The 22529-nt window shown below is 47.5% G+C and overlaps 1 protein-coding gene across 1 annotated transcript in view; it reads right to left on the bottom strand.

Moving 5' to 3' along the window:
• Positions 1 to 14215, bottom strand: part of PODXL2 (podocalyxin like 2) — a 39795-nt gene extending 25580 nt beyond the window's left edge. Inside the window, exons 1-2 of the mRNA XM_086697272.1 lie at positions 14124 to 14215; positions 8490 to 8768 (exon numbers count right to left, since the gene is read on the bottom strand). Coding sequence (XP_086553398.1) covers positions 8490 to 8768; positions 14124 to 14193 — 349 coding nt within the window. The 5' untranslated portion in view covers positions 14194 to 14215. The remainder of the gene's footprint in view (positions 1 to 8489; positions 8769 to 14123) is intronic.
• Positions 14216 to 22529: the final 8314 nt, after the last annotated feature.

Below are 22529 nucleotides of genomic sequence, written 5' to 3'. Positions count from 1 at the left end.
AAATGACGACTAAGTCTAGGTAACATGGGCTGTCACCATCTTCAAGAATATGTCTCTTCAAGAATAAGAATATGTCTCCTTAGGCATTTTTTTTTTCAGTTAAAAAAATTTTTTTAGCTTTTTAAAATTTATTTTTGAGAGAGCAAGCAAGCATGAGCGGGGAGGGGCAGAAAGAGGGGGAGACACAGAACCCAGGCTCCAGGCTCTGAGCTGTCAGGTCAGAGCCCGACAAGAGGCTCAAACCCACGAACTGCGAGATCATGACCTGAGCTAAAGTCCGACGCCACCCAGATGACCACCCAGGTGCCTCAAGAGGCAATTCTATCTTGGCGGCTTTTTTTCCTCCCCAAATTCCTTAAACCCACCTTCAATGGTCCCTTTACAACTCAAGCTCATTTCTGTTTTGTCTAAGTGAGGAAATTGTGGGAAGCCTCTCCCTCGGGATAAAAACCTACATATTTTCTCAGCTGTTCCAATTCAGCCTTCTTTGCCTGGGGCCAAACAACTGGGATTATTCCTCATTCTCCACCCCTCCCCTTGTCATTCTTCTTTTGTGGCAAGTCTGGATTCCCCACACCTTTTAAGAGTGGTCACAAAATCAGCAGAGTAGGTACACAATAAATATTTGCTGAGTGAATTGTGCAAAAGTGAACAAGATTCACGGGCTAGAAGCTGGCTGATGCTTGACTCATGCAGAAGGGTCTAAGCCGAACACAGCCCTCATGCTACACTCTCCCCACTGGACGTGATCTGGCAGCTAGCAGGAGGCCACTCCGATGAAACTCCGGGCCCTGGACAGCCTGGATTCTCCAGGCTTTTGCTTTTCCTTTCCATCTCACTCTGGGGCTGGCTGTTTGTTCCCTAAACAGATCAAGTTGCATCTTTTCCCCTCATATATTTCATCACTTTTGTGAGTCTCTTTCCCCAGTTTATCAAGGTCACACTGGACTTCATTTCTGCCTTCTGGGGTAGCCATAATCTCATGCTTGACCCTCGGCGTCAGCTGAAATATTATGAGCTGACTTCCCTGTTTGGGACATGAAATTTAAACAGGCACCAAGCCAGTGGCCTTGAAAGATCACTTTAAATGTCCCTTTTGGTTAATGTCAAATCACTGAAAATTGCCCTGTGAGTGCAACACTCAAGCCAGTTATTCGAGCGAGTGTTAATACAAAAACACTCACAAAATTCACAATAGGCTTGTATAAAACAGAGGCACAAGGGAAGAAACTTTCAGCATAATTACAAATGACTTTTTGATGGTCAACCTCAGGAGTCATCAAAGACATGTAAATTCAACAAAATGATGCATTTTTCGGACTGCCAACTGGACAATCTGCGGATATATTTAAAGGTGATCGCCAGGATTGGATGAGTGCAGGAAACAGGCACTCAGTCTGCGGCTGATGGGACCACAGTTGGGGGGGGGGGGGGTGGGATTATGAATGAAGAGCTTTAAAACCAAACACTCTGACCCTGTAATTTCACTCCTAGCAGTGCACCCTACGGAAACAATGAGGATGCTCACGGTGATGCGGTTCCAAGGATTCCCATCATGGCACAGAGAGGGTAACAACAGACTGGAAACCGTCCAGTGCTCAGGCAGCAGGGCATTAACTGAGCACGTGGTAGCCTGGCCCTCCTCAGGATGCTATTCCAGCCTTACAACTGGGGGCAGAGGGCCCTGTCAGCGGGTGTGGAAAGACGCTGCCAAGTGAAACACCGAGACCTGGGCACTGTCATTCCATTTTTCATAAAAGCACATTCTATGTATTTCCCGTATGGGAAAACCGTCCAGAAAGACATGTGCCAAGACGTCAACATTCGCCAATTCTGGGTGATGGGATCATGAGTGGTTTTCACTTTCTTCTTTTCTACATTTTCTAATTTTCACACCAGGATGTTTGTTACTAGTGTAAAACAAAACTAAAGGGCTTTTTTTTTTCTTTTAGCATCTAGGTGAAAGCGACTCTTTTCAGTGGGCCTTCCTAGCAACACGCCTGATGTGTGTGCAGTGACCCAGAAGGTCAGATCACTCAAGAGCAGGTACAATCTCAATGTATGGAAGCTATTTCCAGGTCCCAGCAGACAGTGGTTTTGATGATCTGGTTTCTATGAAATTCATTACAGGCAACAGTAATTAAAGTGGTCTAATGAATAATTTTAGATGGAGTAGCAGCTCTTGAAGTAGAAATCTCAAATTTGAGATTTAGCTCTGCCACTTATTACCTGTGTAATTTAGTGCCCCCTTTAAACCTCTCTAAGCCAGTTTCCTTAGTTATAAACGGTGATACTAACCATGCCTGCTTTTATGGATTTCATCAGGTCGCTCTGAGGTTAAAAAAAATTATGTGAAAACGATTTCTAAAATAATATAAGCATGCTATGAACGTTCCTTATTCGTGAGTAGTGTGGTTTATGCCCACCCATCGCTTGGCAGGTGCTGCTCCCTCCTCTTAGTCCAGGAGCATGGGGCCCTACCCCCTGCCTCCAGGTGTGCTCGAGACCCCGTCTGGGCCAGAGAACTCCATCCCCAAGGCCTCAGGATTGAGTCGGAGATGGGCTCATCACCCAGGGCAGACTAAGGAGCTTCCATTCTGAGGCTCTTCTAGAAATACTGGGGAGGTAGAGCTCTCTGTCTGTTGGGGCTGTTAAGTGAACGGAGATGACACAGGAGTCGCTGGAGGCTCTCTAAAGCCACCACGCACGGACGTCGTGCCTAAGAAAGAAGCCAGCGAGGGGAATGAAGCATGATGAAGCAAGTCAGGTTCTCCTGTTCCATTTCCACACCTGGATCCCCCCTGCCTGGGCTCTGGGCTTACTGGGCCCATTAACACCTCTTTTTTCACACAGTCCTCTGAGCCTGTCTGAGGTAGATTTCTAGAACTTGCCAACCCCGAAGAGTTATCACTTTTCTTGTAGAACACTAATTAGCTTATTCACCAGGAAAATTAAAATTGCATGCAGAGAACTTTATTAAGGATACTGGAGAACGAAAGAGGTGGAGGGTGACAGGAGAGAGAGCCTTGGGATGAGTGGGTAACCTGGGAAATTATTATCAATCATTGACAATCCTGCCAGAATGAACCCCTCAGGTCTTAAGCTGGCTTGACGCTAGCTGGCGGAGTGGAGATCCACACTTCCTCCCTATTTTGCTGAGACTACTCTTTTCACCTGAAATGTCAGAAAATCATAATATTTTAAAGCTGGAGAAGGCTTCCATCAATCGTTCCTCGCTTACAGATGAGAGGCTGAAGCCAAGATGAGACAAGGAACCCATTCAAGGTCACAGCACACTCATCAGCAGCCGATCAGAAACGCCAGCGGCTGTTTTGGCCGCGGGGCCTCAGGACGGTCGCTGCAGGAGGAGCCTAGCTTGGGCTCTTCTAGGCCCAACAAACTAGCAACGAGACGTAGCACACTACTGGTGACAGTGGAACACACTGTTTCCTCTCTGACACAGGCCACTGGTGCGCTCCTGTGGCAGGCGGCCAGGCACAGGCCCCTCACTGCTCAGGAGCTGCTGATTCCAGACTCAGGCTCTGCCGCACACAAGCTGTATGGCCTTGGGCAAAGCGCTTGTCCTCTCTGGGCCTGGGTTTCAGCATCTGTGAAGCAGTGACGACTGCTGCCTACGGAGCTCACAGGGTGGTTGTGAAGTTCCAATGAGCTAACCAAAGAGAAAATTCTATGAATAAAATGGTGAGAATTTACCAGTGGTAAAATACAAGACAATACTTACTGCTGGCCTCGAGTAAAATTGCGAGCTAAGAGGCAACCTCATGGAAAGAGCCAAGGCTATGGAGTCTGAGAACTCAGGTCTGAATCCTTAGTACCCAGGGCTGTTATCCAAACTCCCGCAGCCTCAGTTTATTCCCTGGGGGGATGGGAGTAACCACATATAATTGTTTCTGTGAAGATTAGACGAGATATTATACTGGAACACCTAACACAGTGCCTGGCGCATGCCCAGTGTTCACATATGGGTCGGTATTGTAATTACTAGAAGGGTACCGGCTCTGCGACTGGGCTGGGCCACGGCATGGTTTTCAGCAGTCACTGCGGCATGGACGTATTCACGTCCCCAGGGGCCGTGTCAGGATGGCACTTAGCATGGTCACTCTGATCTCTGGACGGACTCCTCACCCAGGCAGGCCCTTTGAAGGCTCCTGGGGTCTCCTCCGACCTGAGGGGCAGACCCCGAGGGGCAATGCCCTCCTTCCTTCCAGAGAACCCCTGGGTGGAAGCCTGTGACTTTCAGGGTCAGGAGCAGAAGAAGGCAGAGGGGACTGGCACTCTGTCCTGTCTGGGCTGCCTCCCCATCCAAATGAGCCTCACACCTGGGACACTTCTGCCTCTGTTGTGGTCTAACACCGTGTTATCAAGGTACTGTGACGACGCAGCTTAACTTCAGGGCCACCGCTAGCTCACAGAGACGCCCCCCTGGGTAGGTGACTTAGAAAAAGGCACTCCTTCATCCAGCCCATGGCCCAGTGAGCAGTGTGCACCCTGACTTGGGCCCTGGCCCCCCTGCTCAGCGAGGCCCCCTTGGACCACAACCACGTGCAGTCCTGCTCACATGGCAGAGCTGGAAAGGCCTCTCAGAGGCTGTGTCTTCCAAGCTAGGGGTGGCAGCAGGTACAAGTCCCCCAGGCGGTCGGGATGCCCAACGGCGCTCCGAGCGACAGGACAGGGGGCAGGGCACCACAGGCTCGGGGAACAGACCTGAGCCGCTGTCAGTAAAAAGGTACCGATTCTCCATCCAGCTCCGTCACATACCAAGTGTGACCTTGTTAAAGCACTTAACTTCCCTGTGCATCAGTTCCACATCTGCCAAGTGGGGACGATAATAGGCTAATTAAACGATGCATGTTGGAGAAGGGAAGGAGATGGGGCCAAGGGGAAGGCCGGGCCAGATGTCAAGAGCGTTTTCTGCAGTGCTAAGATGTTTAGCTTTTGTTCCGTGGGTACTGTGTTTTCACGAACTGCCTTGGGGGTGTACGGAGAAGAGAGTCACCTGAGGAAAGGGAAGCGCCCGGTGGGAGGGAGAGCAATGCGAGAGCCTGGCCGAAGCAGCTCTCCCTCCCCCTCGCCTACTCCTGTGCAGGGCGCCTGAGTCCCCGTTTTACAGTCATTCGGGTGTAGAGCAAAGATGAGGAAACAGACCACACGACAGAGCTGGCACAAGAGGAATGCAGGCAAAGTGCCCGTGATGTAGCACACGTTCAATGAACGACAGCTGTTTTCACTATTAAGAGGCCTAGACAGGCTAATGGGAGGAGAGAGGTGAAGTGAGAGGAAAAGGAGGGGAAGGGAAGGGAGAGGCAGAGCAACCGTGAGTTCACTGAAGCCTAAGGAGCCATCCCACTGTGATCCTGAGGAGGGTCCCTGGCTCACCACCGTGGCGTTCTCGACCGCGGCTCTCGGAATGACTGCTTGCCTCAGACCAGAGTCTCGAGAGTCTAAACAAGGGAAAAGCCCAGGGAAAGACCCGAGTACATCTAATTGTCTAGCACTTCTTTTCAGTGCAGGGGGATATGCCGCTGCGTCAAGCAGCTAGCTTTACGGGGGAAATGAATTCAATCTCTACCTTATACTGCGTACCAAAATAAATTACTGTTAAAGAGTTAAGTGTAAAAACTGAAGGTGAAAAAGAACAAAGGAAATAAAGGGGCATATATCTCAGGGAGGGAAAGGATTTTCTAAACATAAAGCAAAGAAAAACACATAAAAACATTTCAAACATTTCAAAAGAAAGACCGTCCAAGTTCGTAAAAAATACGTTATGTCAAAAGTTACTATAATAAAGATAAAAGTGATAAACTGGGAAAATGTTTTTTATATACGTCAGAGAAAAGGTTAGCATCCTTTTTATATGCAGATCTGTACAGTGGCAGGAAAGAACTAAAGCTTCAATAGAAAAAAATCTAAAGGTAGCAACAGCTAATATTTACGGAGTACTTGTGACGTACCAAGCACTGTGCTAAGCGCCTTAGATGTATTACTGCATTTAAACCTCACAACCCTATGATACTATTTCCTAGATGAGAAAATTGAGGCTTAGGTTGCTACTTGCCAAAAATCACATAGCTATTAAGTGTCGCTGCAGGGACTTTGGGAATCTGCCTGATGCCAGAATCCGCTCTTAATTATACCATGCCTCAAATCAGAAAAGACTGTAAATGGTCAGAATATATATACACATACACGAAGTTAAAACTTACTAGCAATTGAAGGCCATTATAATTTGCCTATCAAATTGACCAAGATATTGGGGCGCCTGGGTGGCTCAGTCAGTTAAGCGGATCGCGAGTTCGAGCCCCACATCGGGCTCTGTGCTGTCAGCTTGGAGCCTGGACCCTGCTTCGGATTCTGCATCTCTCTCTCTCTTTCTCTGCCCCTCCCCCACTCACAGTCTCTGTCTCTCAAAAAATGAATAAAAACATTAAAGAAAAATAAAAAAACAAATTGACCAACATTTCTCAATGACAAAATACAGTTGTGGGAAGGGTCCAAAACACTGGCATTCATTCCACCTTTGGTGGATATGCAAACCGGAAAGACCTTTCTGGAGGCTGATTGGGAAATACTGAACAAAAGCCTGTGGAAAGATTCCCATCCTTTGTGTCAGACACGCTCCACCCCCTCCAGATCCCCTCTCTATCCTTCTCTACCCCATGAATTACATCAATAGGCCATGTCCTTGCTTCCTGACCAGACTCCTCAACAGAGGCAGGGGAAGAAGGAATGACAGGGCCCCTGGCAGAAGATGGGAGGAGTAGGGGTGGGTTATAGTCACCCAGTGACTGCTGGGTCACTGCTCTTGTCAGGATTACTTGCTCTCCACCACACTCTATCTATCCCTCCTGGCTCCTTTCATCCATCCCTCCCTCTGTCCCTTAGGGTGTACGGGCGCTGAGTGCCCCACTGCCACTAGCCCTGGGTTCTTGTTGCTGGCCTATCCCTTGCCCACACCTTTCTAAGTCCCTTGTTCTATAAGTCAACCCTCCCTGGATTATCTCAGTTTGACTGTGTCTTCTATTTCTCCGTGGGATGCTGATACATCCCACCCAGGAAATACATCTTTACACCTAGCAATTTTATTCTAGAAATGTATTATGAGGAAATAATCAAAAAACTGCAAAAACATATAATAATAGTGTTAGCAACATTCAAACTGTTAACAACCTAAATATTCAACGAGAGAGAGCTGGTTTTATATATAAAATGATCCACATGATGAAATACTGCGTAGTCATTAAAAACCAGGTTAAAAAGGAATACTTAATGATGTGGAAATACACTCGTGAAATATTTTAAGTGAAAACGGGATTCCAATGTGGCACATAAAAGTGACCAGAAGGTTGTATCCCAAAGTATTAATAGTCATTCTCTTTGAGTTGTGAGGTCATGGATGAATTATTATTTTCTTCTTTGCAGCTGTCATGTTTTCTACCATCTCCGTGTATTCTTTTTATAATTAGAGAACATAAATCCAAAATACTATATACTCTCAAAAGAAATATTAGGGCTAAATTCTGCAACACCCCACCCCCATGTGCATGCACACACACACACTGCCAGGGCAACATTTAAAAACGGGCTTCTACTGGGTGCCTGGGTGGCCCAGCCAGTTAAACGTCTGACTCCTGATTTCAGCTCAGGTCATGATCTCCCGGTTTATGGGCTCGAGCCCCATGCCGGGCTCCACGCTGACAGCACAGAGCCTGCTTGGGTTGCCCCCTTTCCTCTCTGCTCCTCCACCACTCATTCTCTCTCTCTCAAAATGAATAAACTTAAGAAAAAAAAAAAAAAGAAAAAAGGAATGGGCACAGCTGCCAAAGCCACAAGCATGAAGACACACATCTGTATCCAGTCCGTAACTGCAGACATTCCTGCTCGCTGCCAGGCCTCAGGCTCACTTTGGCCCGCACGCGGTCATCAGCCATGCTCTATAAACCCCAGAAACAGCTCTGGTGCATGACTGAGAGAAAGGCAGTTACAGTGCCTTGATCAAGGGTCCGAGAGACCGCAGGAAGGGCGCGGGAACCTTCGACAGAGATGATACAGCACAGCAGGGCAACAAACAAAACCCTAGACCTTGGAAAGACCTAGGCTTGGACCATGACTGAGCATACGAACAGGTGCACGACCTTAGGCATGCTTTTAGCTCCTCTGAGCCACAGTTCTCTCATGTCTAAATGGGGAGAAGGTTTCGCTCACGGGCTGTAAGCGTTCTAGAGTTATGTGAACACAGAACATGGGCTCCCTAAACAGGAGCAAAGGTTAAAAAGAAAAGAGCCTCTTAGATCAGTAAAGCATTCAGAGCCCCAGAGACTGGGCCTCTGTACAGGAGGGCAGCAGCATGGTAAAAGCTGGCGGGAGAGACAAGAGATGTGATTTGAACAAGGAAATGGTCCTCTGGCGTTCTGCCTGACGGCCTCAGTCCCAGCTGCAGTCAGCACATACTCTTAGGTGAGGAAAGCTACCTGCAGTGGGTCCCAGGTCCAGGCTGGAGTCATTCAGCTCCTCCTCTTCTTCCCAGAAGTACTGTGGCGGCTGCAGGATGCGGGACTCTTCACTCTCTTCGCTGGGGAAGCCCGAGCCAGGGGCCCCCAGGCCAGCTCCCAGCCCCATGGCCTCACTGGGTTCCTCCGAGTCCAGCGGCTCCAGGCCCGTGGGTGGCAGGAGGTCCAGCAAGGAGGTGGAGGTGAGGCCCTCGGGGCCAGGCTCATCAGACCCAGCCGCGCATGTGCCCAGGGACGCTCCTGCACAGACACGGAAGCCAGATGGTTGTGAGAGGCCGGAAAGGTCAGACTGGCGAAGGTCACCCTGGAAAGAACCCAGGGGTGGTGGTGGGGGGACTGCAGAGGGGTAGGGGGGACACTCCTGACACCCAGGGGCTGCCAGGGGCTGCTGTTCTCACTCCACGAAGGCCAAACTGCCCAGCCCTCCCTGTGAAGGGGCAAAGGAGAGACCAAGGGAGGTGGCCAGGACAGAGTGAGGTTCATCTGGCTCAGCACCCACTGGGAATTTGCTCACTCAGAAACTGCTCCCAGTGCCCACCTTCCTCACAACTGGGCTAGGTGCTCAGGGCACAGATGCAGTGAAGGACAGGTCCCTGCTTATAAGGACTCTGTGTGCACACTGTTCCCCAGGCTTCCACCCTAAGCTGAACAGTTTCCAAAACTGCATTAGGAACGTGATTTGTATTTCAGCAGTACGATCTCCTGAACAGTCTTTAAGAGCCACATGAGATCGCAGTTCAAACTCATGCAGTGTCGATAATAACATATTTGTTTAGAATCTTGGAGGATCCCTCTTTCCTAACCTATAACACAAATGAACAAACAAAACCCAGTAAATTAAAGGGCATCTTTTCTTCTTCTCTCTCACTCCCACTCACTAAGAATAGGAAGACAGCCCTATTTGCCCGCTTCACAACTTAATTACACAAATATTACTACCTCGCTATAGTCTTCTGGAAAGTTGCTTAAAACCTCTCTGTCTCCTCATCTGAAAATTAAGCAAGGTGGGTGAAATGACCTCTACATTTTCTGTTCCAAGACTAACGTTCAGTGATGTAGGGAAGAGATACGTCCCGCTACCCCTGTGGTGCACTGGGCCCTGGCTTGAGTAGCTCACGGAAATTTTTTGTGATGTTTTTAATAAAAAATGAGAGCGAACACTATTGTGCTAAATGCTTTGCAAGCGTCATCTGAACTTGGATCCTTACAACCACCTTATGAAGCAGTTGCAAGCCCTAAGTTTGGCATCCAGAGCGCGGTGGAAACTGCATGGTACGCACGGTCGGACAGCATGGGACCGTGAATGCAACATTTAGTCATAAGGAAAGCCCTCCGAGTGAACAGGGCTTAACACAGTTAAGAAGTATGCAGGAGAGGGTCAACAGATCCTGAAATGGAACACAGAAGGATGCCCTGCAGAGAGAGCTTGGGCCAAGCAAGCAGGTTTGCGTCCTGGCTTCACTGAGCCACTCTGGGTAAGCTACTTCTCCACCAGGGGCCCCGGTTTCCTCATCTGTAAAGCAAGGACAAAAATTCCACAGCTTCCCGGGAGGCAGGGACCTCAAATGAGGTAAGCTCCCTACAGACTGGGCTCCAACGAACAGGCTGTATTCCATAAATGTAAGTAATATTATCCTACCTACTGGGACGTTCTTGGCCAGGAAAAGAGAATATTCGAGAGGCAATGCTCAGTATCTTCCAATATATTAAAATACAAGGTTGATGTGAATATGAATAATACAGACCCCAGTTATTCTATGCGACTTCAGAGGAAAACTCAGGACTGATGAGTGGAAACCCAGGATGGCATCTAAGCCTCAAAGAGCTTTTAACCAGCAGCAGGTAATGCCTGGGGCCACCTGTGCCCACCACTCAGCTCCTGCTCCCGCTTCCAGCCTCTGCTTCTGAGAAGCGCTCCCCGGCCATTCCCAGACTAGGCCAGGCACCTTCCTCGTACCATAGCCTCTGAACCAATTCCTGCACTTTTCTCACCAAACCATAACAGGCCATCTTACAGCCTCCTTCCCTCACGCGGTGTGTCCCGTGTCTGATTCCACTTGGTTAACCCCACTGAGTGGGACCCTGTGACGCTAAGGTCAGAGAGCTAGTTAATAGAAGAGCTGTAATTAGCCGGTCTCTCCCCTCAAACGTGACCACTGCATGGAAAGCGTAGTCTAAGTTTTACATACGATACCAGCAGGTACGACAGCCCCGTTCTGCAGAGGTGGTACCCCCCAAGACTGGGGGAACCAGATGTGATCAACTTACCCAGAAAAACCTCACACAGTCCATGAAGGAAAAATGTCAATTGATGAGAAACGTTTGTAATAATGACATAAAAATTTCATGGATCCCCAGGGCCCCTGAGCAGCCAATCTCTGAAAAGGCCATTGGCTGAAAATCTTTATCTATATATACCAGCATCTAGCAGGTGTGTGGGGAAAGACGCTTTGTCAGCCTTTATTGAAAGGCACACACTGGTTTTCTTCAGGAATTCTTGGAATTTTATCCTCCATAAAACCACTGGAGGATCAAATTTGCATTGCCTCTTTGACACCTGAGAGTTGCCTCTCTCAGAGCTGACCCGTGGCATGAAGGGAGCAAAGTCACTCCCTCCTAGGCCTTGGTCCGGCTCTGCAGAGCAGCGTGGACCTTGAGAAAACGAATATGCCCTCTCAAGGAAAGGCTGACCAGCAGTCCCGATGATGTCTCACCTCTGCTGACCAAATACCGCCTAGTCAGTGAAGCTCTCTGCGCAGAGGATGAGGTGAGTTCCTCCATTCTCCAAACCTCTCCCCTCCACCTGTCAAGCAGAGAAGCCACCGTCTCCCTCCACCTTCTCTCCCCCTCCCTCCTCCTCTTCCTTTCCAACCATCTAATAGGAACGAACAGAGATTTTGTTGATCTTGCTGAAAAGCTGTGTGTGAAAAAAGGGATCTGGGTTTTCATCCCTTTTCCAGCACACAGTTCCGTTTTCTTGAAGCTATTTTTCCCCTGCGATGATTATTTTTTCTTTATATAGACCTTGATATGTTCAAAAGCCTTGGCCACGGGTGATTATTTAAGTAATTGCGAGAGGTTACTTATTTTCAAACTTGCCCCCGAAAATAGTAGCTGAGACCTAAGCATTCTCTGTGTAATTGCTTTTGCACTTGATAATTAATCTGCTTTAATTGAAGACTCCATCTGATTTGGAAGTTCAGAATTACACTCTTTGTGACTTTCTTTTTTTTCCTCTAGCACCTAAAATGTTCTGTTACTTCATGACTCCCAACAGAGAGAGAGGGAGAGAAAAAGAAGGCACATGAAAAGGATTCGGGGACCAGCGTCAAAGAATTGAAAATCTGACCCAGACTCAGAAAAAGAGGCGAATGAAGCAGGCTTACATCTTAGGGGGTGAAAAAAAACAAGGCCTTACTAATCCCCGTGTTTTATCTCCCCTGCAATCTGCTTCTGATCCAAACATCCTTTTCTGATGTCTACCATCAGCTACACCCCCACCCTTTCCCTCATCAGCAGCTTTGAAGTACAGATCTGCCTAAGCCCTTGCCAGACACCAATACGGGGAGCCTCCCAGCAGCACCTGCCACGCGGCCCCCACACCCTTGAGCATCAGCTACAACAGAAATCGTCTAGCACAATCACCCTGCCACACACGCACATTCCTATGTGTGTCTGGATGCGTCTGAGGAGCAAAGCTGAAGAGTTCTCAAAGGCTTTCTATAGAAAGGTGTAGAAGAACGAGACGTACTGCTGAACACACACGTCTCCAAGAGGGAGGCGACAACGTACATCACATACATCATGAAGCGTGCACAGGAGGGAGCAGGTGGGAGGCGAGTAGGAGTGGAGTTGCCCATAGTGATCCATGGCCAGCCACAGCTGGGCACGGGTCCTGACCCACCGTGCCTGCCAGCTCTGGTGTGGCTGTCGCACAAAGAAGCAGCAGGCTAATCAATATGTAATTTATTTGTTGAGTCTCACCTCTTCCAAAGAAGGTTTAAGGTATGCAAACACAGACACGGGTGCGTGTGAGCGTCTGAGACACGATCTGATGGACGCATTTCTGTGCACACCCCCTTTGGTCCTTAGCTATCCCTGGACTGATGGTGGCGAAAAGCTACCCTCGCTGACTAACCCTTCCGGGGGCATGCTTGGAGCGGGAGGCCCCTTTCTGCTCCTAGTCATTTTCCCTGGGATCCTGTCACCATGGGCCATGGCAATGGCCCATCTCACTGCCATGCTTGTTCTCCCTCCTCAGGCTGAGACCCTTTACAGCCTCTCCTTCACTCCCACAGATCCTCGCATGTGCCTGTGTCCTTGTGGGTTAACTGCACGGGAGGTGACTAAGTAGCCAGTGTCCCAGGCAAACTCCCACGTCACACGCACACATGTCAATACGCCTGTGTGTCCCTCAGAAGTGGAGTCAGCCAAGGCTATCTGGTAAGTGAGCCCGTACACACATGCACACACACTCATTCCAGTACGCCTCTCCACCAACCCCGATTAGCAGTCACCCCTTAATACGTACTCATGGCTGTGTCCGCCACATGGAGAAGGTGTTCGGTCCTGTCCCTATTTGACCCACTCTTGCGGACAGCACTTCTCCCCCACCCCTCATTCAGTGGTGGTGGCCTGTCTCATCGGCTGCCACATGCCTGTGCCCACCCGCCATGCACACACCTGAATCCCACGTCTGCCACTCAGAGGCCGTCCAGCAGGTTCTGTCACGGGCACATGCATTTCACACCTGCCCCCCACATTTCACCTGTCATCACCCACACACATCCCAATGCCCTTGCGCACCGCTGAACGGGAACCACATCTCAGAAGGTCTCTCACGCGCACCCCTGCGCGGCAGCAGCGCAGGAGCTATCCAGCAGTGTCGCTGTCACAAGCAGACCTGGTTGCTGTCATACGTGTTTTTGTTTTTTTTTTGTTTTTTTGTTTTTTTTTTTTGTCAGCTCCTAATAAAGTTCCCCCGCACAGTCTAGACAGGCTTTGACAATGACACACCCCCCCTCCTGTCCGGCAGCACCACACGCGCGTAAACACACCCCCCTCATTGTCGCAGCAGCTGTGTGTACGGCTGTTTGGCACTTTCCCCCTCGCGGCCGCAAGACATCCGCGCCCCACGCCCACTGTGGTGGCCTCACGGACCCTGTAAATGCCGTGTCTCTCTGTGTGGCTGTCGCCCAGCTGGCGGCCAGGGTCCGCCCTCCTCTCGCCAATGCTCCCACCCTCCCCAAGCCCCCCCCAACAGAGCCCCCAGAGAGCGCGTGCAGGCGCGCCCTCCATCCACCACACTCCTCGTGCCTCCCCTGCGTGCGTGTGTGTGTCCACACGCACGCCCCCGCGCCGGGGAACCGCTCTCACACGAGGCACACGCGGTGGCCCCACGCCCCCCCACCCCGCGCCCCGGGAGCGCGCGTGTCGCGGACGGCGTAGCAGCCCAGCCGAGCCCCGCGCTCCCGCGCCTCGCGCTCCGGCCCCTTTGTTGGCTGCCCGGGAGCTGTCCAGCACCGCGGCCCGCCGCCGCCGCCGCCGCCGCCCGCCCCGGCCCCGCCACCGCCCGCCCGCGCGGCGCGCACTCACCCCCGGCCAGCAGCAGCAGCAGCGGCGGCAGCAGCGGCGGCAGCCGGACGGCCCGCAGCAGCCGGCCCATGGTGCAGCCGTCGCCGCCCGCAGCCGCAGCGGCGCGGCGCCTCGGCCGGCGTCAGGGGCCGCGCGGGCGGAGGCGGCGGCGCGCGCCCGCCCCATTGGCCCGCGTGGCCGTCACTCACCCCCGGCCCCGCCCGGCCGCGTGCCGCGGGCGCGCCCCCGCGGAGACGAGGCGGGCGCGCGGGCGGCCGCCCCTCCGCGCGGTCCCCCGGCGCCCGGTCGGCCAATCAGCGCCGCGGGTGCCTGGAGAGGCGGGGCCGCGACCGTGACCTCCCGGAGTCCGGCCTCACACCTCTAGCCTTCGAGAGCAGAGGCCACCTGCCCGGGGCCCGGTGTCCGAGGAGGGCGCACCCGCACCACCTAGTCATCCATTGGATGGAAACCTTTCCTGCGCGCCCAGGAGGCAGCGGGTGGTCACCTGCATGGAATGCCACTGTTCAGAGAAGCCAGGAACGACCCCTGACCCTGTTGACGTGAAGAGTATCTTTAATCCTGCATCAACAGGTTGAACATCAAGAGGTTGAATGGGACTCTAGGAGGAGTGGGGTCAGGGAAATCTTCTCAGGGGCCCTTGAGCTGGGCAAGCCCTGATGGCCAAGGCAAGAGAAAAACTAGGCAAAGGCCCCGGGACAGGAGCGAACCAAAAATGGGACTTAGAGCCAGGCAGTCTAGTGCATTCAAAATGGCTCAGAGACCTTAAGCCAAACTCTTCTCTCCTCTGGGCCCTGGTTGCTTCATCTGTTATATATGCGCTTTCCGTTATTAGGGCAGCGTTTTTTAACTTCCTGTTGAATATTTCATCCTTTTTGGTAACTAAAGTTCTTTCATGTGCCAAGCACCATGGTAGTGAACAAGACAGCCACAACCCATATTCCCAGAGCTTACTCTAGTGAAGGTCTGTTAAGGTCTGCTAAGGTCTAGTAAGGTCTGTTAAGACCTATAAGGGGCTATGAGAGAGTATGGAAGGGAGCATTTACACGTGACTTCCTGAAGAAACATTTAAGCTAGCACCTGGACGGATGAAGGGGTATTAGGTTGGGTTAGGAAGGAAGTCTTCCAAGAAGAAAGAAAGGTGCATTGGCAATTCCTGAGCTAGAATGGAGCTCAGCCTCTTTAAGGAACAGAGCAAAGTCCTCACCCTTTCAGAATTACTGCAATTTAAACAGCTGCAGCAGTGATAATTATGTGGAGTTTTACTTTATATATAGCATATTTGGAAAACATTGCTTTCAATAAAATAAATTGTTATATTGAACCTGCTTTTTCAAATTATATTCTCATCACGCTATCCAGGGGTAGAGCACTAGGTATTGTAGATGACCTCAAAGGACTCTTCCAGGACTACCTACTTAGGGGAAATAAGAGTTGGGGTGAAGGGGGATAGGGTGGGAATGGGTCCCAAGCAAAGAACATGGGCAAAATGTAGCATGGTGTGGTAATACATGGCATATCCTATTTAGGGGAATGATGAATTTCAAGATTAGCCTGGAGGCAGGAGACAAGGTTAGAAAGAGGACTTAGGAGCTAAATACCTTAATTAATCTTTGGTTAATTTGTACAAAGTAGTAAGCCCTTATATTACAAATGAGGAAGTGAAACACAAGGAGAAAGTGATGGTCTAAGAACATAATGAAAAGCAGTACCATAAAATTAGAACCTTTAGGTAAAGTTATTCTTATTTAATTAACAGAACTACATCATTTTGTTTAGCCTGCGGTCAATGTAAACTCCACAGGCCATTGGAGTCTAAGGACACTATGGGTTCCAGAAAAGTAGGTGAAGATGTGGTAGTAAAAGATCTTGACCAGTGTCTATGAAAGTACAAATTAAAGTAGACCTATTTTGGGGCACCTGGGTGGCTCAGTCAGTTAAGCATCTGACTTTGGCTCAGGTCATGATCTCACGGTTCATGGGTTCGGGCCCCATGTTGGGCTCTGTGCTGACAGCTCAGAGCCTGGAGCCTGCTTTGGATTCTGGGTCTCCCTTTCTCTCTGCTCCTCCCCCACTCGTGCTCTGTCTCTCTCTCAAAAACAAATAAACATTAAAAAAAAATTTTTTTAAAGGAGACCTATTTTATAACAGTTCACACAAAAAGCCCACAAATAGGTAATGGCTACAAAGTGTAAAGCAATTTGGGACTTAAAATGAGTAGTGTCCAGAACAAGGAAGTTAATGGTCCTGTTATTCTGAACTGCGTGAACTTCATTAACATTCTATTTTTTATAGTAACCTTTTTCTTTTTAGGAAGGACCAAGTAACAGAGGAGAAATCCAGGACGATGTCATGAAAAACAACTATTAAAGCTGAGAGTATCTGACTTAGGAAAGAAAAGACTAGGGTGCATCTAGACCCATCACCTATCTCCTTCTATCTGGCCAGTCTCCTCCACTTGGGCTCACCATTGTATTATCTGTCTCCTTTTCAAGGACTTCCATTTTAGGGTATCTCTTTTCTGACGGTGTCAGTCTTTTTTCCTCTGGATCATTTTCATTAGATACAAACATGATCCAGAACCTCTCACCTTAAAAGAAGAAGGAGCAGGAGGAGGAGGAAGAGGGTGGGAGGAGGAAGAGGGAAAGGGGGAGGAGGCAGAGGGGGGAAGGGGTGAGAAGGGGGAGGAGGAGGAGGGAAAGGGGAGGAGGGGGAAGAGGGAAGGGGGGAGGAGGAGGACGAGAAGGAGGAGGAGGAAGAGAAGAAAAAAGAAAAAAATGGGGGATATGAAATCATGCTACTGGTACACTGACTACATGTCCCTGTTTTCCCCTTCTGGTCATGATTCCTAGACATGATAGGAAAGATACACATATACACATGGGTCCAAATGGGCACTGGAAAAGAAGATGGGATCAGCTGGTGTTCTCAAATGAGGAGGAATTACTTGAAAGATAAAAAGCAAATGAGATATAATTGACGGAGGGAACCACAGTCTAAAATGCATACCTGTCTAAATAATCTTAGGTTAAACAGTGAATCACAATATCAATTTTAGTCTATTTAGAAATTAATGACAATGTGAGAACACTGCATATCAAAATCCATAGAACATAGCCAACAATTCACAGAAGAGTTTTTATAGCTACAAATGCATTTATTAGGGGGAGGGGGAACCACAGGTTAAACGTAAATGAACTAAGCATTCAATTTAAAAAGCTTTAAACTACACACACATAACATACATGAATCAATAAATTTCTACTGTTGTTAAAATAACAATAAAAATCCAGTAGAACTGATTGCTAAAAGCCTGTTATTTGAAACGATAAATAAAACAGTCAAACCTTTAGTATAAGATAGAAAAGAAAGACATTAGTAAATACCATTAGGAATGAAAAAGAGAACAAAACTAGACATAAGATTTTTAAACTACAGGCAAAACTTGACCTATATCAATAAAATTTAAAATGCAGTTGAAATGAATACTTTTAAGGAATACACAAATTACTGAAAACTGATTCAAATAGTAGAAAAGCTAAATAAACAGCGGAGAAAATTAAAAGACAGTAAAAATCAACCCTTAAAAGAGACATGAAGTCCCCTTCGGAATGAATGTATCCTGTCAAACCTTCAATGTATAAACTCTTCTGAGCAAGGTTAGAAAGTGTTCCAATTCACTTTATGAGGCTAGTGTAACCCCACTGCCAAAACAACTAAGAATAATACAAATAGAAAAAAATCCCCAATCTTCCTGAACACAGATGCAACTTTCATAAAGAAAATATGAGCAAGCTGCTAATGAGCAATGTACTAAAAATATAATAGACCATGATTAAATACGACTTAACACAGGGACATAAGATTGGTTGAGTATTAGCAAAAGTCACTAATTTAACTCCCTGCATTAAGAGTCAAGAAAAACAAATCTCGAGAGATGCCCCCCCAGGGGCATGTGATGAGACTTAAAACCCACTCCTTTTAAAAGGAACAAAAACCTAAGAGGTAAATAAGAAACAGAAGGAAACTTCTTTAATTCAATAAAGGATATCTCTCAGAAACCTACAGCAATCACCAAACTTAATGAAGAAACATTAGAGGCATTCCCTCGGGCTCCGTGCTGACAGCTCAGAGCCTGGAGCCTGCCTCAGATTCTGTGTCTTCCTCTCTCTCTGACCTTCCCCCACTCATGCTCTGTCTCTCTCTTTCTCTCAGAAATAAATAAAAGTTAAAAAAAAGATTAGAGGCATTCCCATGTAAGTGAGGAACAAGAGAAGGATAATCATTTCCAACACAAATATTGAATATTTTGTAAGAGACAATGCAATAAGGCTGCTGACACTCTGACTTTAGCTCAGTGAGATCCATGTCAGACTTCTGACCTCCAAAATTGAGATAATAAATGTGTGTTATTTGAAGCCACTGAGTTTGCAGTAATTTGTTACAATAGCAACAGGAAACTAATACGAGTGGCAATGAAATTAATAAAACAATTCCATTTACAACAGCATCAAGAATAAAATACTTAGGAATAAATAAGTACAAAACTTACTCTGAAAACGACAAATGAAAGACACCGAAGACCTAAATAAATGGAAAGACATTCCATTTTCATGGCTAAGAAGACCCAGATGGTTAAAATGGCAATCCTCAAATTAATCTACAGATTGAACACAATCTCCCTCAAAATTCCAGTTTGCTTCCTTGTAGAAACTGACAAGATTCTAAAGTTCATGTGGAAATTCAAAGGGTCCAGAATAACCAAAACAATCTTGAGAAAGAAAAACAAAGTTGGCACTGGCACCAGGATAATTATATCCTTGGATAAAATTGAGAGTTCAGAAATAAACCCTCACATTATGGCCAATTGATTTTTGATAAGTGCGAAAGCAATTCAATGGAGAAAGAACAGTCTCCAGAAAATCATGCTGGGACATAGGGATATCCATGTGAAAAAGAATAAGATTCGCCTCCTCCCCCCACACCACACACAAAAATCTAACTCCAAATAGATCAAAGACCTACATGTAGGAGCTAAAACTACACAACTCTTAGAAGATGACACAGCAGTATATTTTCATGACCTTGGATTAGGCAGTGGCTTCCGAGATGACCCCAAAAGCACAAGCAACAAAAGATCTATACACTGGAAATCAAGAAAATGAAAAACTTCTGTGCTTCAAAGGATATCACCAAAGAAAGGAAAACAACCCACAGAATAGAGGAAAAAAAACAAAAAAACACAAACATTTGGAAGTCACACATCTGATAAAGGATTTGTGTCTAGAATATATAAAGAACTCTTATAATTTATAATTCAGTAATAAGGAGACAAACCAATTAAAAACAAGCAAGCATCTGAAGAGATAGGTCTCCAGAGAAGATCTACAAATGGCCAATAAGCACACAAAAAGATGCTTAACCTCACTGGCCTCAGGAAAATGCAAATCAGAATCACAACGAGAATCCGTGCACTTCACCTGCACGGAAATGGCTAAAATCAAAGAGAAAGGCAACTCACATTCCGTGGGATGTGGACATCAGAACCCTCATGCCCTAATGATGGGAACGCACATGGTGCAGCGGCTTTGGAAAATAGGCTGATGTTTCCTTTCCAAAAGACTAAAACAGAGTTTGGGTGGCTGGGTGGCTCAGTTGGTTGAGCGTCTGACTCTTTGATTTCGGCTCAAGTCATGATCTCGTGGTTCGTGGGTTAGAGCCCTACATCGGGCTCTGCGCTGACAGCATGGAGCCTGCTTGGGATTCTGTCTCCCTCTCTCTCTGCCCCTCCCCACCTTGTTTCTCTCTCTCTCTCTCAAAATAAACAAACATTTGGGGGAAAAAGATTAAAACAGAGTTGCCAATGACCCAGCAATTCCTGTCCTAGGTACTATCCAAGAGAACACATGTTTTATGTGTCCATATAAAACTTGTTACAGGATTGTTAATGGTAGCATGACTCATAATTGATAAGGTGGAGCCAACCCAAATGCTCGACTAATGAGCAGATAAATAAAATAATAAATAAATAAATAAAATATTAATGAGCAGATAAGTAACAACGCAATGTTATTCAGCCATAAAAAGGAATAAAGTGCTGACACAGGCTATGACAGGGATGGTACATAAAAACAGAGTGGAAGTGGCCCATCACAAAAGACCATGTATTGTTAAGATTCCATTTATATGAAATGTCCAGAAGAGGCATACCATAGACACAGAGAGTAGGCTTGTCTTTCCCCAGGGCTAGGGAGTGGGGGTGAACAAGAGGGGAGTGACTGTTAACAGGTATGGGTGTTGGGGGGGGGGGGGGTAATGAAAACGTTCTAAAATTGATTTTGATGATGGTTATACAATTCTAAATGTTCAAACCATCGGACTGTACATTTTAAAATCATATGGTATGTAAATTCTATCTCAATAAACCCATTATTTAAAAAAAAAACACAAGAACATAGAAGCAGACGTTTCATATAATTTCTTTTATAGAATTTTTTAAGTTTATTTATTTATTTGGTGGCAGCGGAGGTGGGGGGGCAGGGAGAACCAGAGAGAAGAGAGAGAATCAATCCCAAACAGGCTCCGCGCTGTCAGCACAAAGCCCATCGTAGGGCTCAATCCCACAAACTGAGCCGTGAAATCAAGACCTGAGCTGAAATTAAGAGTCGGCTGTTTAATTGACTGAGACACCCAGGTGACCCATACATTTTGTATTATTTTTAACACACATATACACATAAACAGTACATAGTATCAGTATACTTTTAAATTTCACATATATGGGATCCTCTAGCATTTTATTTTTTCACTCAGTTACCTTTCCAATTAATCCATTAGTAAACTCTCATTGCACAAATACAAACTTTAATCGTCCCGTTATAAAATACATAAACACGGGGTGCCTGGGTGGCTCAGTCAGTCGAGCATCCCATCTTCAGCTCAGCTCATGAGTTCGAGCCCCATGGTGGGCTCTGTGCTGACAGCTCAGAGCCTGGAGCCTGCTTCCGATTCTGTGTCTCCCACTTTCTCTGCCCCTCCCCCACTCGTGCTCTCTCTCGCTCTCTCAAAAACAAACATTAAAAAAAATTTTTTTTAAATACATAAACACGACAGGAAAAGCATTCCCTTGATCCCATATGCCTTGCCAGCTGCCCATTTCCATGCTCCCCCTTCAGAGCCAAACTTCTCAAGACTTTTCCAGATACACAACTTGTATTCCTTATCGCTAACCTGCCCTTTATTCTACAAACAGAGCGGTACATTGAAACCGCTCCTCAAGGTGAACAGCAGCCTCCGCCTTACCACAAATACCCTATTTCCACTTAAGAAGCACGTTGGAAACAATCCCCCAGCACCTCTAAGCTGCGATGTGTTACAGTTGACAGCATCTAATCTTTCTAAACGTTAGCATTTTTGTCTTAGCAGCACGTACAATAATGGTGATTTTTATAATAGATGGCATCTTAGATGCAATGAAACTTGGTTACGGGGGACAGGCCTGTCATTTTACCCAAACTTACAGCTATGTTGGCCCCAAATGACCTCAACCCTCTTCAATTGCTTTCTTCTGGCTTCCATAACCACCCTTCCTCTCATTTTCCTCCCGCCTTCTGCCCACTCTGAAGTGTCCTTTGCTGGTTCAGATAACGGGCCCTTGAGTCTCCTTGGGTGCTCGTGTCTTGCTGCGCTCTGCTGGGTGATTACGCCCGGCCCCATGGTGACAGCTGTCAGATGATTACAGCTCCTGCCGGAACATCTATCAGCAGTCCAGGCTCAAGTCAGCCTGCAAAGTTCACAGTTACCTGGATAGCTACAACGCGTTCGTAGCCAACATGCCAACAGTGAAGCTCTTGGTTCTCCACTAAACCTCTACCTGTTTCTCAAGCTAGAAACGGTTTCTTTTCTCCCACTCCCACTTCTTATGCATCCCTGAGTCTTATCAAACCTACCTGCAAAATCCATCCCCCATCCCCTAGTTCAGACCACTGCCATCCACAGACAGCGCCAGAGCCTTCTATGCCACTAATTCTTCTTCCTTTCTCCCTGTAGGAGTCGACAGTGGCCAGGAGCCCCCTGTAAAATACACCGTGTTAGTCTCCTGCTCACCACCCCTCAAGGGCTGGCTACTCCAGCCAGACTCGAGCCCTTATCAGGCCTGTGTGGTACTGTTCTGTAATGTTATAGAAATATACAGTACAGCACGGTGACTATAGTTAACTGTGCTGTCTTATGCATTTAATTGTTGCTAAGAGAGTAAAAAGAGACCTTAAAATTTCTCATCACAAGAAAAAATAATTTTTGTAGCCATGTGGGGTGATGGATGTTAACTAGATTTATTGTGATCACTCTGCAATATGTACAAATTATCAAATCATTATGCTGCACGTCTGAAATGAATAGAACGTGGTA

This window comes from Puma concolor, chromosome A2 (assembly GCF_028749965.1).
Source record: "Puma concolor isolate L17-30 chromosome A2, mPumCon1.1.hap2, whole genome shotgun sequence".
Classification (NCBI taxonomy): domain Eukaryota; kingdom Metazoa; phylum Chordata; class Mammalia; order Carnivora; family Felidae; genus Puma; species Puma concolor.
This window is presented reverse-complemented; position numbering and strand designations above follow the sequence as displayed.